The sequence below is a fragment of the Agelaius tricolor genome, unplaced genomic scaffold, assembly GCF_023055355.1.
Source record: "Agelaius tricolor isolate 1412-34295 unplaced genomic scaffold, bAgeTri1.0.p SCAF_104, whole genome shotgun sequence".
Lineage (NCBI taxonomy): Eukaryota > Metazoa > Chordata > Aves > Passeriformes > Icteridae > Agelaius > Agelaius tricolor.
The window spans coordinates 12205-29591 of record NW_027269364.1 but is presented as its reverse complement, the minus strand read 5'-3'; the positions used below and the strand labels follow the sequence as shown (position 1 = coordinate 29591).

Here is a 17387-nt window from a genome sequence, read left to right as displayed (position 1 = left end):
TTTTTGGAGTCCCCTACCCCAATTTTCAGGACCCTCAGGCCATTTTTGGGGTCCCCCAGGCCATTTCTGGAGCCCCCCCAACCCATTTTTAGAGCCCCCTAACACAGTTTTGGGGTCCCTTAGCTTGGTTTTGGGGTCCCTCAGGCTGTTTGCAGAACCCCCCAATCTCATTTCTGAAGCCCCCAACTCCATTTCTGGATCCCCCAGGCCATTTTTGAAGCCCCCTACCCCAATTTTCAGGACACTCAGGCCATTTTTGAAGCCCCCTACCCCAATTTTCAGGACCCTCAGGCCATTTTTGAAGCCCCCTACCCCAATTTTCAGGACCCTCAGGCCATTTTTGGGGTGCCCCAGGCCGTTTCTGAAGCCCCCAGCCCCATTTTCGGGTCCCCCCTCACCGGAGAGCAGGGGTTTGATCTGTTTGATGCGGGCGGCCATGGCCGGGGTGATCTTGGCCTTGGCTTTGGGGTCGCTGGCGCTGGGCTCGTCCGTCTCCATGGGGGCCAGGGGCTCCCCCTCCAGCCCCATCCCCTCCAGCAGCCCCTGGGCTGGGGGGGGGTCACTGCCCACCCCCCCTGCAGGAGCCGGGGCCTCCACCTCGCCCTCTGTGGGGGGAATGGGGTGAGAGACCCATGGAGACCCCCCAAAAGTGACCCTGCCCACAAAGACCCCCCAAAAACTGGGAATTCCTACAGAGACCCCCAAAAACTGGAAATCCTACAGAGACCCCCTCCCAAAAGTGACCCTGCCCACAGAGACCCCCAAAACTGGGAATTCCTACAGAGACCCCCAAAAACTGGAAATCCTACAGAGACCCCCTCCCAAAAGTGACCCTTCCCACAAAGACCCCCCAAAAGTGACCCTGCCCACAAAGACCCCCAAAAAACTGGGAAATCCTACAGAGACCTCCCCCCAAACCTGACATTTCCTAGAGAGATCCCCCCAAAATTCACTTTTCCCACAGAGACCCCCCCAAAAACCTCCAAAAATCCCCCCAAACCCTCCCCAAATCCCCTCAGAAATCCCCCCAAACCCTCCCAAAACCCTCCCAAACCCCCCCAAACCCTCCCAAAAACCCCAGAAATCCCCCCAAACCCTCCCAAAATCCCCCCAAACCCTCCCAAACCCTCCCAAAAACCCCCAGAATCCCCCCAAACCCTCCCAAAACCCTTCCAAAAATGCCTCCAAACCCTCCCAAAAATCTCCAGAAATCCCCCCAACCCCCCCCCAAACCCCCCAAACCCCCCATCAATCTCCCCCCAAACGCCCCCCAAGCCCTTCCCCAGCCCCACCTGGCCTGCGGCCGCCCTGGGGGGGGCTGGGGGCCGTTTTCTCCTCCTTGGGCACCAGTTTCTGCATGTCAGCCTGGCCAAACTCACAGCCTGGGGGGAGGCTGGGGGGGCACGGGGGGGTCACGGGGCTGGGGGCACCTCCTGGGCACCACAGAGCCCCCCCAGGGCCCCCCAGTGCCCCCCAGTAACCTGGAAAGGGGGGGGGGTACGGACACTGGGAGCAGCACAGCTGGATCAGGCCAGTGTCCCCAAAACCTCCAGCAGCACCACCCAGTGCCACCCAAAGCCTCACCAGTGCCACCCAAAGCCTCACCAGTTCCTCCAGTGCCCTCCCAGTGCCTCCCAAACCCTCACCAGTTCCTCCAGTGCCCCCCCAGTGCCCCCCAGTAACCTGGTAAGGGGATACAGACACTGGGAGCAGCACAGATGGCTCAGCCCAGTGTCCCCCCAGTGTCCCCAAAACCTCCACCAGTGCCCTCCCAGTGTCCCCCAAACCCTCACCAGTGCCCACCCAGTGCCACCCAAACCCTCACCAGTTCCTCCCAGTGTTCTCCCAGTACCTGTTTGGGGTGCACCACACCAGCAAACAACACAGCTGGCTCAGCCCAGTGCCCCCCAACCCCTCCCAGTGCCCTCCCAGTGTCCCCCAACCCCTTCCCAGTCCCTCCCAGTGTCCCCCCAGTGCCCCCAGTCCCTCGCAGTCCCTGCCAGTGTCCCCAGTACCTGTTGGGGGTGCAGAGGGACAGCAGCACGGTGCTCTCCCACACCAGGGAGCAGTAGAGCTGGCTCAGCTTGCCCAGCACGCTCAGCCCCAGCTGGGACCCCCACTGGTTCACGGAGATGGCCCTGATCTCGCTCTGGGGGGGGACAGCGGGACCCCAAAATGCCCTGAGACCCCAAAGCTCCTCTCCAAACCCCACTCAAACCCCATTCAAACCCCATTCCAACCTCCCCAGTCCCCTTTCAAACCTCCTCAAGCCCCATTCGACCCCTTCCAAACCCCATTCAAAATCCCCCACACCCCATTCCAAGCCCCCCAAACCCCTCCCCAAGCCTCCAAACCCCATTCAAAATCCCCCAAGCCCCTCAAACTCCTCCCCAAGCCTCCAAGCCCCATTCAAACCCCATTCAAAATCCCCAAACCCCATTCAACCCCTCAAACCCCATTCAAACCACCCCAAGCCTCCCCCCAACCCCATTTAGGAGTTCCCAAGCCCCACGCCAACCCCCCCCAAACCCCATTAAAACCCTCCAAGTCCCATCCAAACCCCATTCCAAGCCCCCCAAACCCCACTCAAAGCCCCCAAGCCCCCCCCAACCCCATTTAGGAGTTCCCAAGCCCCATTCCAATGCCCCCAAACCCCTCCCCAAGCCCCCCAAACCCCATTCCAACCCTCCAAGTCCCATCCAAACCCCATTCCAAGCCCCCCAAACCCCACTCAAACCCTCCAAACCCCTCCCCAAGACCCCTCAAACTGCTTTTAAAACTCTCCAAACCCCATTCAAACCCCCATTCAAACCCCCCAAACCCCGCTCCAACCCCCCCAAACCCCGCTCCAACCCCCCCAAACCCCATTCAAACCCTCCGAGTCCCATCCAAACCCCACTCCAAGCCCCTCAAACCCCCCCAAACCCCACTCCAACCCCCCAAACCCCACTCAAACCCCCCCAAACCCCATTCCAAAGTCCCCCAATCCCCATTCAAACTCCCCCCAACCCCACTCAAACCCCCCAAACCCCACTCCAACCCCCCCAAACCCCACTGAAACCCCCCCCAACCCCAGCCCCGTTACCTGGCCCACCCTGCAGGTGTGCACAAACATCATGATGAAGGCGTGGGCCGCAGTCAGGGCGTGCAGCAGGGGCGTGGCCTGGGCTGACAGGGTGGCATCGGGCACGGCCCCGGCCCCCGCCAGCTCCCGCAGCAGCACCGACCCCCCCGGGGCCTCGATGGGCCGGTGCAGCGGCTCCAGGGCGGAGAGCACGGCCTCGAGCTGCACCAGCCCTTCCTGCAGCACCTTGGGCTCGTGGGACAGGGTCTGGGGACAGAGACAGGGGACATTGGGGTCACTGAACCCTCCCGAGGGTCACTGAACCCTCCCGGGGGTCACTGAACCCTCCTGCAGCACCTTGGGCTCGTGGGACAGTGACTGGGGACAGAGACAGGGGACACTGGGGACACTGAGGGGTCACTGAACCTTCCTGGAACACCTTGGGTTTGTGGGACAGAGTCTGGGGACACAGAGAGGGGACAATGGGGACACTGAACCTTCCTGGGGGGTCACTGAACCCTCCCGAGGGTCACTGAACCTTCCTGCAGCACCTTGGGCTCGTGGGACAGGGTCTGGGGACACAGAGAGGGGACAATGGGGACACTGAACCCTCCCGGGGGTCACTGAACCTTCCTGGGGGTCACTGAACCCTCCCGAGGGTCACTGAACCTTCCTGGGGGTCACTGAACCTTCCTGCAGCACCTTGGGCTCGTGGGACAGGGTCTGGGGACAGAGAAGGGACATTGGGGACACTGAACCCTCCCGGGGGTCACTGAACCCTCCTGGAGCACCCTGGGCTCGTGGGACTGTGACTGGGGACACGGAGGGGACAGAGAGTGTCATCAGGGTCCATTCCAGGATGGATTTGCAGCTCCCAGGATGGATTTGCTTCCCCCCAGGATGGATCTGCAGCCCCCCAGCCCATACCAGGATGGATTTGCAGCCCCCCAGGATGGATTTCCAGCTCCCAGGATGGATTCACAGCCCCCTAGCCCATACCAGGATGGATTTGCAGCCCCAGGATGGATTTGAGCCCCCCAGGATGGATCTGCAGCCCCCCAGGATGGATTTGAGCCCCCCATGATGGATTCACAGCCCCCCAGGATGGATCTGCAGCCCCCCAGGCGTACCAGGATGGATTTGCAGACCCCAGCCCATACCAGGACAGATTTGCAGCCCCCCAGGATGGATTCACAGCCCCCCAGCCCATACCAGGATGGATTTGGAGCCCCCCAGGATGGATTTCCAGCCCCCAGGATGGATTCACAGCCCCCCAGGATGGATTTCCAGCCCCCAGGATGGATTCACAGCCCCCCAGGATGGATCTGCAGCCCCCCAGGCGTACCAGGATGGATTTGCAGACCCCAGCCACGGCCTGGCAGGCTGCAGAGGTGGGGAAGTCCACGGGCAGGTTGGGCAGCCCCAGGATGGTGACGAGCGGCCGCAGCCCCCGCTGGGCCACAAACTCCTGGCAGTGATCGTCCGTGGTGTTGTTGCTCAGGATGGACTCCACAAACTTCATCTGGGACAAAAAGGGGGTCACAGGGGGGCTCTGAAGCCCCTCAGGAGGGCTCAGGACCAGTGGGGACCCCCAGGGACGGTGCTGGGCCTCACCACGTTGAGGATGTAGTCCATGAGCGGGATGGGGATGCGCTCCTCCGTGCCCACCACGCTGCAAGCGCAGAGGGAGCGGTCAGGGAGGTGTGACACAAAACCTCCCCCAGGACACAAAACCAGAGCCAATGAGGCTGGGAGAGACCCTGAGACCACTCCATGACCTTGTCACCACCTTATCACCAGGTGTCACACCCCAGCCTGGCTTTAACACCTCCCTGCCAGACTCTTTCTGGGGAGTTGTTGCCAATTTCCAGCCTGAATTTTTCCCCCAATCCCTTTTCTCTAGGCTGAAGCCCTTCCCCAGCTCCCCCAGAATCGCCCAGACCCTTCCCCAGCTCCCTCAGGACCCTCCACATCCTTCCCCAGCTCCCTCAGGACCCTCCACATCCTTCCCCAGCTCCCCCAGACCCTTCCTCAGCTCCCCCAGACCCTTCCCCAGCTCCCTCAGGACCCTCCACATCCTTCCCCAGCTCCCCCAGACCCTTCCTCAGCTCCCCCAGAATCCCCCAGACCCTTCCCCAGCTCCCTCAGGACCCTCCACATCCTTCCCCAGCTCCCCCAGACCCTTCCCCAGCTCCCTCAGGACCCCCAGAATCCCCCAGACCCTTCCTCAGCTCCCTCAGGACCCTCCATATCCTTCCCCAGCTCCTCCAGAATCCCCCAGACCCTTCCCCAGCTCCCTAAGGACCCCCTGAATTCCCCAGACCCTTCTCCAGCTCCTTCAGGACCCTCCATATCCTTCCCCAGCTCCCCCAGAATCCCCCAGACCCTTCCCCGGCTCCCCCAGACCCTTCCCCAGCCCCCTCAGGACCCTCCACATCCTTCCCCAGCTCCCAAAGGATCCTCCCCACCCCAGACCATCACTAATCCAGGACTGAGCGCAGATCCCTGGGGCCACCACGGTGCCCCGGGGCCACCCCAGGCTGCCCTGTCTGCTCACGTCTGGCTGGGCTCTGCCTCGCTCTGCTGGGCAGCCCCGAAGCTCTGCATGGCCTGCACTTCCTCCTCCTCCTCATCCTCGCTCGAGGCCTCCTCGGCGGCGTGGGGCGAGCGCGGGGGCGGCGCGGCCGCCGTCCCGTCCGCCTTCTGCATCGACGGCTTCTGGCAGATGTACTTGGGGTCCCGGCCCAGGCTGCAGATCTCCTCCAGCAGCTGGGGAAGGGTTGGCATTTAGGGGGAGTTTGGGCAGAGTTTGGGGGGGCCCTGAACCCCCCACGAGGGTCCCCTCTCAAGTTGTCACCTTGATGATGGCAGTGGTGGCATCGGTCTTGAGCGTGGGCTGGTGGCGCATCAGCTCGTCCACGGCGCTGCCCAGGTTGGAGGCTGTGTCACCTGGTGGGGGGACACAGAGTGTTTAGGGGGGACAGAGGTGATTTTAAGGGGGCAGAGCAGGTTTTGGGGGCACAGAAATGGCTTTGGGAGTCAAATAAGTAGGGAGTAATGCCTGAAATAAACACGAGTGTCTCCAAAAAATAAGGAAATTATTTAAATGTTAGGATGATGCTTTGCTAAAATGCTGGAAGGGTCCTCAACGTCCTCGGTGTCCCCAATATCCCTCAATACCCCCAGTGTCCCCAGTATCCCTCAGTACCCCCAATGTCCCCGGTACCCCCCAGTACCCCTCAGTACCCCCAGTGTGCTGAGTATCCCCAGTACCCCCAATGTCCCCAGTATCCCTCAATATTCCCAATGTCCCCAGTATCCCCAGTACCCCCAATGTCCCCAGTATCCCTCAATATTCCCAATGTCCCCAGTATCCCTGGTACCCCCAATGTCCCCAGTATCCCTCAATACCCTCAATGTCCCCAGTATCCCTCAGTACCCCCAGTGTCCCCAGTATCCCCCAGTACCCCCTGTACCCCAATGTCCCCAGTGTCCCTCAGTACCCCCAATGTCCCCAGTATCCCCAATGTCCCCAGTATCCCTGGTACCCCCAATGTCCCCAGTATCCCTCAGTACCCCCAATGTCCCCAGTCCCCCCAATGTCCCCAGTCCCCCCAATGTCCCCAGTGTCCCCTGCTCACCCAGGGGGTCAGTGCTGTGGTGGCACCGCATGTCGGGCAGGTAGTCGGGGGACAGCAGCACCTTGTGTGTCCCCAGCATCCCCCAGTCCCCCCAGTATCCCCAGTTCCCCCAGTATCCTCCAGTCCCCCCAGTATCCCCAGTATCCCCCAGTCCCCCCAGTATCCCCCAGTGTCCCCAGTCCCCTCTCCTCACCCAGGGGGTTGGAGCTGTGGTGGTGGCGGCGCCGCATGGCGGGCAGGTAGTCGGGGGACAGCAGCACCTTGGGTGTCCCCAGCATCCCCAGCCCCCCAGTATCCCCAATCCCCCCAGTATCCCCAGTTCCCCCAGTATCCCCCAGTCCCCCCAATGTCCCCAGTCCCCCCAATGTCCCCAGTGTCCCCCGCTCACCCAGGGGGTCGGAGCTGCGGCGGCGCCGCATGGCGGGCAGGTAGTCGGGGGACAGCAGCACCTTGAAGAGGCGCTCGAAGGGCTGGCACTGCACGAAGCTCTGCAGCCCCCGCGCGTTCAGGCACAGAGCGCTGAACACGTTGGGCAGAGAGCCCAGAACCTCCCGCGTCGCCGGCACCTGCACAGGTGAGGGCAGGTCAGGGACACAGGACACACCTGGGGCAGGTCAGGGGCTGGGGACACACCTGGGGCAGGTGTGGGGCACACACGGGGCAGGGTGAGGCACAGGGGGCACACCTGGTGTGGGGCAGGGGCTGGGGGCACACCTGGGGCAGGTCAGGGGTTGGGGGCACACCTGGTGTGGGCAGACACAGGGCAGGGCTGGGGAAAGGGAAGGACAGGTGGTGGGGCAGGCACTGGGCAGGTGAGGGGCAAAGCTGGCACAGACATTGGGCAGGTGTTGCACAGGCAGGTGAGAGGCAAAGCTGGCACAGACACTGGGCAGGTGAGGGGCAAAGCTGGCACAGACACTGGGCAGGTGTTGCACAGGCAGGTGAGGGGCAAAGCTGGCACAGACATTGGGCAGGTGAAGGGCAAAGCTGGCACAGACATTGGGCAGGTGTGTCACCAGCATGGGCAGGTGAGCAGCAGGAAGGGAGGCAGGTCTGGGGTGGGGCTGGGGCAGGTGTGGTGGCAGGCACAGGACAGGTGTGGGGACAGGTGAGAGGCAGAGCTGGAGCAGGTGTAGGAGAGAAAATGGGAGAGGTGCAAAGCAGGTGTGGGGACAAGTGAAGGGCAGATGTGGCAACAGGCGGTGGAACAGGTGCAAGGCAGGTAATGGGACAGGTGTGGGGCACAGGTGAGGGGACAGGTGCAAGGGATGGGAAATAGAACAGGTGGGGAACAGCAGCAGGGGACAGGAACAGGCACAGGGACATGGGACAGGTGCAGGGCAGGAAATGGAACAGATGCAAAGACAGGTGAGGGGACATGTGAGAGAACAGGTGCTGGGAAACACAAGGACAGAGATGAGAGAACAGATGAGGGGACAAGTACAGGGAGAGGAGATGGAACAGGTGCATGAACAGGAAATGAAACAAACGAACAACAGGTGCAGGGCAGGTGTGGGAGGGTCCAAGACATGGGACAGGTGTGGGACAGCAAGAGGACAGAGGAGGTGACAGAGGTGAAAACAGGTGCTGGACAGGTGAGGGACTGCACTCATGGCCTCCATGAGTACCACGACTTCACTGAGGGGATACACAAGGGGACAGGTAAGGGGACAAGTGCAGGACATGTAAGGTGATAGGTGTAGGACAGGTGACAGGTGTAGGACAGGTGACAGGTGTAGGACAGGTAAGCCACACTCATGGCCTCGATGAGCAGTGACATCAGTGAGAGAACACACAACAGGACACATGAGAGGGCAGATGAAGGGGTACACAAGGGGACAGGTGACAGGTGTACGACAGGTAAGGACAGGTGTAGGACAGGTAGGCCACACTCATGGCCTCGATGAGCAGTGCGTGCAGTGTGACATCAGTGAGAGAACACACAACAGGACAACATGTGAGGGGGCAGATGAAGGGGTACACAAGGGGACAGGTGTCAGGTGTAGGACAGGTAAGGACAGGTGTAGGACAGGTAGGCCACACTCATGGCCTCGATGAGCAGTGAGACTGGTGAGAGAACACACAACAGGACAACACATGAGGGGACAGATGAAGGGACACACAAGGGGACAGGTGTCAGGTGCAGGACAGGTGACAGGTGTAGCACTCATGGCCTCAATGAGCAGTGACATCAGTGAGAGAACACACAACAGGACATGTGAGGGGGCAGATGAAGGGGTACACAAGGGGACAGGTGTCAGGTGCAGCACAGGTGACAGGTGTAGCACTCATGGCGTCAATGAGCAGTGACATCAGTGAGAGAACACACAACAGGGTAACACGTGAGGGGGCAGATGAAGGGACACACAAGGGGACAGGTGCCAGGTGCAGCACAGGTGCCAGGCAAGCCCCACTCACGTCCTTGATGAGCAGAGCGTGCAGCATGACGTCGGTGAGGCCGTTGTCCTGCAGCGAGGACAGCAGCGAGGGCTCCTGGAACACGAAGACCGTCACCACCTCGGTCGCTGCGGCGGAGGAGAGAGGGGGGCACTGAGGGCAGGTAGGGCACCTGGCGGGGTCCCCGCTCCGTGCCCGCCCCGCGCTGCCCGGGTGGGGCCGGGGCGTGGCTCACCCAGCAGGAACAGCGAGGGGCCGTAGTACTCGGCGTTGCTGATGATGTGCTTCAGCGAGGTGGGCAGCGAGCCGTCCATCACTGCGGGGACACCGCGGGGTCAGTGCCACCGCTGCCGCCACCCCTGCCACCCACCAGGAGGGGAGGGGCAGGGGGGTTTGGGGACATCGGGGACCACGCACCGTGCCGGATGCCGTCGGAGAAGGCGGGGTCTTGGATGGCTTTTTTGAGGAAGTTCAGCATGGATTTGAGCAAAGCGGCGCGCTGGGGGATGCACTGCACTCCTGGGGAGACACGGGGAGAGCATTGGGGGGCATGGGAGGAAATGGGGGTGTCCCCAGGGAGGAAAGTAGAGAAGGAAAAAGATTTGGGGTCTTCGTAGGGGGGGAATTGGGGTGTCCATACAGGGAAGGAATTGGGGTCTTTATATGGGGGGGGAATTGGGGTGTCCATATAGAGAAGGAATTGGGGTGTCCATATAGAGAAGGAACTGGGGTGTCCATATAAGGGGAACTGGAGTGTCCATATAGGGAAGGAATTGGGGTGTCCATATAAGGGAAACTGGGGTGTCCATTTAGGGAAGGAATTGAGCTGTCCATGTAGAGAAGGAACTGGGGTGTCCATATAAGGGGAATTGGGGTGTCCATATAAGGGGAACTGGGGTGTCCATTTAGGGAAGGAATTGGGGTGTCCATGTACAGGAGAAATTAGGGAGTCCATATAAGGAAAGAAGTGGGGTGTCCATAGAGGGAAGGAATTAGGGATCCATACAAGGAAAGAATTGGGGTGTCCATATAAGAAGAATTAGGGAGTCTATATAGGACAGGAATTGGGGTGTCCATGTAGTAATAATTAGGATACCCATATAAAGAATTGGGGTATCCGTACAGGGAAGGAATTGGGGTCCAGTGATGTCCCCACTGTCCCCAGCCCCAGGGGGCACCTACCACCGCGTGGGGAGGGGGTGGCAGCGCTGGTGCTGGGCACAGCTGGTGGGGTTGGTGGCACTGGGTCCTGCCGGGCTTCAGCCGAGGGGCCAGGGCTGCTCTCCATGGCCACGTCGGTCACTGCAGGGGGACGGTGACATTGCAGGGGGAACAGGTGACACCACGGGGGGGGAACAGGTGACACCACAGGGGGAACAGGTGACACCACGGCGGGGACACAGCCTCTGCTCACCCTCCATGTCCGTCTCCATGTCCTCGCCCTCGGGCAGGGTGGCAGCAGGCGGGCGCTGCACTTTGGGCTTGATGACGAAGGGACACTCGCGGCGGCACAGGTCCACCTCGTGCTGGGGGGGACAGAGCCTCAGCACCCTAAACCACCCCAGGGGACCCCAAAACACCCCTGGAGCACCCCAAAAGCGTGGCAGGGGCAGGGGGGCAGCACCTCGAGGCGGTAGATGAAGATGGACAGCCCGCTGTGCGACTGGAAGGCGGCCATGTCCAGGTTGGTGATGAGATCCACCACCCGCACCGCCCGCGTGACGAACGTGATCTGGTCCTGCTCATCCCCCAGGAACTTGATCACCTGGCGAGGGGACAGACAGCAGGTGAGGCAGTCCCCAAGGGCACCTGAGAGCCACCCCCAGGTGAGAACAGCTGACCTTGAGCAGCGCCTCCATCATGCCGCACGACACCAGCGCCTCGCCGCCCGCATCGTAGCTGGCCAGGTGGTAGAGGAAGGAGAAGAGCGCCGTGGCAAACTGGTGGGGGTAGGGCTCCATGGAAGGGTCTGGGGGTGCACAGGTGTGGTTAGGGCGGGTCACAGCCCCCCAGGTGACCCCCCCGGCCCCCGGCACGCACCGATCATGGCCTGGATGCAGTTGCGCACCAGCACGGGCAGGAAGCCGTGGTAGGACGCGGTGCCGGTGCAGTCGATGATGCTGCTGAGCTTCGGCGTCCGCTCCAGGTGCACGATGGACGTCAGCGTCCGCAGGGAGGCAGCCTTGATGTCCTGGCAGGGACAGGTGAGGGACACGTGAGGGACACGCCAGGGACACGTGAGGGACACACCAGGGACAGGCGAGGGACAGGCGAGGGACATTCATGTCCTTAATGAACAGTGTGACATCAGCAAGGGAATACGCAAAGGGACAGGTGATGTGACAACTGAAGGCACAGGTAAGGGACACTCGTGTCCTTGATGAGCACCACAACATCGGTGAGGGGACACGCAAGGGGACAGATGATGTGACGGGTGAAGGGACAGATACAAGACGCATGAAATGACAGGAGCAGTGCAGGTGTAAGACCAGGACAGGTGAGGTGACAGCTGCAGGACAGGTGAGGTGACAGCTGCAGGACAAATAAGGTGACAGCTGCAGGACAGGTGAGGTGACAGCTGCAGGACAGGTGAGGTGACAGCTGCAGGACAGGTGAGTCACACACCCTTAATGAGCAGCGTGCGCAGCACAACATCAATGAGGGAACAGGCAAAGGGACAGGAGAGGGGACACACAAGGGAACAGGTGAGGGGACAGGTGAAGGGACACACGAGGGGACACAAAAGGGACACAGGAGGGGACACAAAAGGGACAGGGCTCAGCCCTGGTGGCTCTCACCATCAGCTGCTTGTCAGTGATCTGCAGCACGTCCACCAGCTCCTCGATCAGCCCGTTGTACAGGATGCTGTTGGCCGACTCCTGCAGTGCATTGGAGTACACTGCAAAAAGGGGGGGGTCACCCCAACTGCCCCAGGAGCACCCCCCAAACCCACCCCCCAATTAAAACAAGCCCTAATGAGAGCCCACCCAGGATGGAGATGGCGTGGAGCCGCGCCTGCACCGCCTGCAGCCGCTTCTTGTGGTTGGAGAAGCCGTGGGCCAGGCGGATGTGGGTGAACAGCAGCATCTGGAGGGGGGGGCAGAGGATTTGGGGGGGTCAGGGACGGTCTGGGGGTCACCCCCCCAATCCATGGGGGTCCCCTCGATGTCACCCCACACACCTGCTTGTCCTTGGGGATGCTGTACATCTTGGTCAGGGACTCCATGATCTCCGAGGGGCTCTCTGAGATCTGGGGGGAAAGAGAAATTTTTCTGGGAGGGGCAGAAGGAAAATTGGGGTGCAGGGGACAAAACTGGGGTGTGGACAGACAAGACTGGGTACAGAGGGACAAAACTGGGGTGCAAGGGACAAAATGGGGTTCAGAGAACGAAACTGAGGGGCAGGGGACAAAACTGAGGGGCAGGGGACAAAACTGGGGTGTGGAGGGACAAAATTGGGTGCAGAGAAACAAAATGGGGGAGCAGAGGACAAAATGGGGGGCAGAGGACAAAACTGGGGGGCAGGGGACAAAATTGGGTGTGGAGGGACAAAATTGGGAAGAAGAAGGGGACAGAATGGGGGGGCAGGGGACAAAAGGGCAGTGCAGGGTGTGGGGGGGCCCAAGCAGAGCCCCCCACCCAAATCAAGGTGCCCCCCGTGCTCACCTTGTCCAGCTGCTCGATGTGGATGTAGTGCAGGGTGGTGCTGGTGGCCTGGAGGGATCACAGGAGGTCAAGGGGTGGCCCCGGTGTTTTGGGGGCCTCCTCGTGTCCCCAAATGTCCCCAAAGTCACTCACCCTCTTGTCCACCTTCACCTCGACGCCCGGCTCCGCATAGAACTCGAAGTGCAGGGTGGTGGCACTGGGGGGGTATTTCTGGGGGGGGACACACAAAGGTGAGATGGGGACAGCGGGGTCCCCTCCCCTGGGTGACAGGGCCAGGCTGGGGGACATTGGGACACAGGGAAAGGGGACCCCGGGATGCAGCAGGGGTGGCAAAGGGGTGCTGGGGACACAGGAGAGCGTTGGGGACAGTGGGAGGTGACACAGAGGGACAGGACAGCGCTGGGGACACCCTGAGGGGACACCAGACAGTGCTGGGGACACCCTGAGGGGACACCAGACAGTGCCGGGGACCCTAGGATGGCATCAAGGGCCTCAGGATGTGACAAAGGCACACGAGGTGATGTTGGGAACGGGTCACACCAAGATGTGACAAGAACGAGACAGAAGAAGCCCTGAGACACAAGTGAGCTCTGGTGACCCCCAGTACAGGACAAGGTGACACAGGTGAGCTCTGGGGACCACTGGGACAGGGTAAGGTGACACAGGTGAGTTCTGGGGACCACTGGGACAGGGTAAGGTGACACAGGTGAGTTCTGGGACAGAATGAGGTGACACAGGTGAGTTCTGGGGACCCCCAGCACAGGACAAGGTGACACAGGTGAGCTCTGAGGACCACTGGGACAGGGTAAGGTGACACAAGTGAGTTCTGGGACAGAATAAGGTGACACAAGTGAGCTTTGGGGACCCCCAGAACAGAACAAGGAGACACAGCTGAGTTCTGACAAATGCCAGGACAGAACAAGGTGACCCCCATGAGCTCATGTGACCCCACAGGTGCCACTCACCATCATGTGCAGGTCCCGGCAGCACTCAGCCAGCCCAAATCCATTCTCCTTTCCACCCCAGCTCTGCAGGGAGACCAGCCCAGTTCATCCCCGCCCCGCTGAGCCCCCTAAAACCCCCCTAAAACCCCCCTAAAACCCCCCTAAACCCCCCCAAACCCCGCCCACCTCGGCCAGGTGCTGCAGGCGGGCCAGCAGGGGCCCGCGGCGCTCGGAGCCCAGGCGGGTGATGTAGTTGGAGCGTTTGCTGAACACGTAGAGCAGGTTGAGCACGGCCAGCACCACGTGCATGTCCGAGGAGGCCAGCAGCGTGGTCAGGTGCTGCAGGGGGGGACAGGACAGCGTCACAGCGCGTCACACACACCTGAGGACACCCAGAGGGTGGCCCTGGGGGAGCGCCCACCTCGATGGAGCTGTAGAGGTGGCGGGAGAAGCTGTACTCGATGAGCAGGGCGGTGAAGTTGAGCAGGGCCAGCAGCAGGGCCTTGAGGGGCTGGCGCTCGGGCCGGTCGCAGGCCAGCATCCAGCTCATGGCCTCCACCGGCCGGCCCGCCTCGGCCAGCAGCGCGTCGAAGCGGTCCAGCAGGTCCACCCAGTGGTACAGCTCGCACTGAGGGGGAACAGGGGGGAGATGTGGGGCTGGGGGCACAGCCTGGGACACCCTGAGTCCCCTGGGTATAGCCCAGACCCCCAGGTATGGCCCCAACCCTAACCCAGACCCCCAGGTATGGCCCAGACCCCCAGGTCCACCCAGTGGTACAGCTCGCACTGAGGGGGGAACAGGGGGGAGATGTGGGGCTGGGGGCACAGCCTGGGACCTCCTGAGCCCCTTGGGTACAGCCCAGACCCCAACCCAGACCCCCAGGTATGGCCCAAACCCCAATCCAACCCCCTACACCCACCCAGTGGTACAGCTCGCACTGAGGGGGGAACAGGGGGGAGATGGGGGGCTGGGGGCACACCCTGGGACCCCCTGAGCCCCCTGGGTACAGCCCAGCCCCCCCTGAACCCCCATATCCCAGGGGGGACCCCCAGAACTCCAAGCAGGAACCCCAACATCCCAGCAGGAACCCCAACATCCCAGTCCAGCCTGCCCAGGTCACAGCTGAGCCTCCTCCCCAATAGAGGGCAAGAAAATTGAGTTTAGGAGGCGGAGAGAGAATTTGGGTCCTCCCTGAGAGTTTGGGGGAAAACTGAGGTACCCCCAATGTTTTGGGGTCTATAAAGTGCTCCCCCAACTGTTTTAGGGATATTTGGGTTCTTCCTTGGTGTTTTAGAAGCCTGTGACAGAAAATTCACACCCAAGCAGCTCCAGGATGGGAGACAAACAGGGATCCCCCTCATTGTCCTGGGGAACTTTGGGGTGCCCCTGCCATTCTGGGGGGACCGTGTGAACCCTGCAGGCCCCCTCCCCAATTCTGGGGCTCCAAACGGGGTCACAGCCCCTCCCCTGAGGCCAAGGGAGATGAAGGCACTTCTGGGGGGGCTATGAGGACACTGCTGAGCCCCCCTCAGTTTGGGGAAGGGTAAATAAGAACTGGGGGAGCCCCTTAACATTGGGGTGGGCTGCAGAAAGTGTAAAAACCCCAGATGTAAGAACCCCAGAACTGCCCCACCTGAGGGCAGAGAAACAAAAACCAGGGGAAATCAGGGACCCCCCCCCCCTCATTTGGGAAACATTCTGGGGTGCCCCCCTCCGAATCTGGGGGTGCTCCCTGTGATCTGGGGGTGCTCCAGGGTGACCCCCCCTTGTGGCAGTGATCAGTTTAGGGACAAACTCAGCACCACTGGGGACAATCTCCTGGGGAACTCCCAGGTTTTGGGACCTCCCCCCCAAGGTTTTGGGGCCCTCCCCAAGGTTTTGGGGTCCCCTCCCACCTTCCCAATGTTCCATGTCTTGATCTGCTGCAGTTCTGTCACCAGTTGCTCATCACTGCAGCCCTTCAGCTTCTCGATGAGGGCCCGGCAGTCGGCGGGCTGGGGGGCACAGGCAACTCAGCAATGTCCCCTCACGGTGTCCCCAACGTCCCCAAACCCCCCACAATGTCCCCAAACCCCCCACAATGTCCCCAAACCCCCCACAATCCTCATCCCAATGCCCACACTTCCCCAAAACCTCCAATTCTCCCCCCAAGAGTGACCCCCCCAACTGCAGTGTCCCCAAAATCACAACCCCTGACATTCCGAGTGTCCCCAACACCCAAGATGTCCCCAAACCACCCCCAATTCCCTCCCTAATGTCCCCATTCTCCCCCAGACATCTCTGATTCCCCTCCCTGACTGTCCCCAACCCCACCCTGAGTGTCCCCAACCCTTCTTTGAGTGTCCCCAAGCCCTCACTGAGTGTCCCCAAACCCTCCTCGAGTGTCCCCAAACTCTCCCTCAGTGTCCCCAACCCCTCCTCGAGTGTCCCCAAGCCCATCCCAAGAGTCCTCAGCTCCTCCCTGAGTGTCACCAAGCCTTCCCTGAATATCCCCAAACCCTCCTCGAGTGTCCCCAACCCCTCCTCGAGTGTCCCCAACCCTTCTTTGAGTGTCCCCAAGCCCTCACCGCCTCCGTAGGGGTTTTCTTCAGTTTCGTCCGATCCACTTTCATTTTGGGGGTTCCGGTCCTCGTGCTCCGCCTGCGGCCACACGCGGGGGGTGGGGGAGGGGAGGGGGTGTCACACCTGGGTCACCCCCCCCGCCCCGAGCGGGTCAAACCCCGCCCCCCACCTGTCCCGACAGAGGCCCCGTGTCCCGACAGGGCCCTGGGACGTCACCCCCCTGCCCAAACCCCCGCGGCCCCGGGGTGTCCCGTGTCCCGACAGAGCCGGGCTATCCTGACAGGGCCCCGCTGTCCCGACAGGGCCCCGCTGTCCCGACAGGGCCTCGCTGTCCCGACAGGGCCTCGCTGTCCCGACAGGCGCCGCGGCGGCCGCGGCCCGATGACGTCGCGGCACCGGCTGAACAATGAATGTGCAAAACCCCGCCGTGCCCGGGGGGGTCGCCGGGAGCCCCCCCCAGCACCGCACTACCTCCCTCCCCCCTAAATTAACCCAGCGAGGGGTTGTAATTAAGGGCTGTAATTACGGGCGGTAATTAAGGGCTGAGGCTGCCGCGTGCCGGGGCTCCCCCACCCCCCCCCCCTCCCGGTGCCCCCCCCCGCCCCCGCCGGCCCGGCCGGTTCGGTGACAGTGACGCATCACTTTGGGGGGGCCGTTTTTGGGGTGTCCCCCCCCCCGGGGGAAGGCGTCAAAAATAAGCCTGAAGCTCCCAGTCCGTTTCCCCCCCCCAAAAAAAACCTCCCCGATGCGAGACCCCCCTCACCTCCCCAGAATTCTCTCGCGCCGCCCCCCGCCCCGTTCCCTTACCGGGAATCACTCCCAGTCCATCCTCGGCCCGGCCCGGTCGCTGCGAGGGGGAGGGAGCCGGGAGCTGCTGGTGGGGGAAATTTTGGGAGGGGGGTGTGAAATATTGGGGGGTTCCGTGTGAGCGGGTGAATAATTGGGGAGGGTTGATCCCAAAAAGGGATCCCCCAAACCGCAGCGTGAGGGACCTTAAGGGCAGGAAGTGACAGCCCAAAATCGCTGTAAATTGTGAAAAAACGCCAATAGAGAAAAAAGTGCTGGGAGGGAATGAGGAGACCCCCAAATCCTAAAGGATCTGAAAAAGGGAAG

The 17387-nt window shown here is 61.6% G+C and overlaps 1 protein-coding gene across 1 annotated transcript in view; it reads right to left on the bottom strand.

The window, feature by feature from the left end:
- HUWE1 (HECT, UBA and WWE domain containing E3 ubiquitin protein ligase 1) overlaps nt 1-17387 on the bottom strand; it is a 94001-nt gene that overhangs the window by 75962 nt on the left and 652 nt on the right. Inside the window, 28 exon segments of the mRNA XM_071419301.1 lie at nt 399-605; nt 1293-1393; nt 2016-2149; nt 3086-3331; nt 4410-4586; nt 4679-4736; nt 5622-5833; nt 5922-6013; nt 7094-7271; nt 9124-9230; nt 9338-9418; nt 9520-9621; nt 10285-10404; nt 10517-10628; nt 10727-10867; nt 10944-11071; nt 11143-11293; nt 11901-12001; nt 12090-12189; nt 12284-12352; nt 12768-12815; nt 12900-12977; nt 13733-13795; nt 13898-14050; nt 14133-14339; nt 15608-15706; nt 16280-16352; nt 17082-17148. Coding sequence (XP_071275402.1) covers nt 399-605; nt 1293-1393; nt 2016-2149; nt 3086-3331; nt 4410-4586; nt 4679-4736; nt 5622-5833; nt 5922-6013; nt 7094-7271; nt 9124-9230; nt 9338-9418; nt 9520-9621; nt 10285-10404; nt 10517-10628; nt 10727-10867; nt 10944-11071; nt 11143-11293; nt 11901-12001; nt 12090-12189; nt 12284-12352; nt 12768-12815; nt 12900-12977; nt 13733-13795; nt 13898-14050; nt 14133-14339; nt 15608-15706; nt 16280-16324 — 3310 coding nt within the window. The 5' untranslated portion in view covers nt 16325-16352; nt 17082-17148.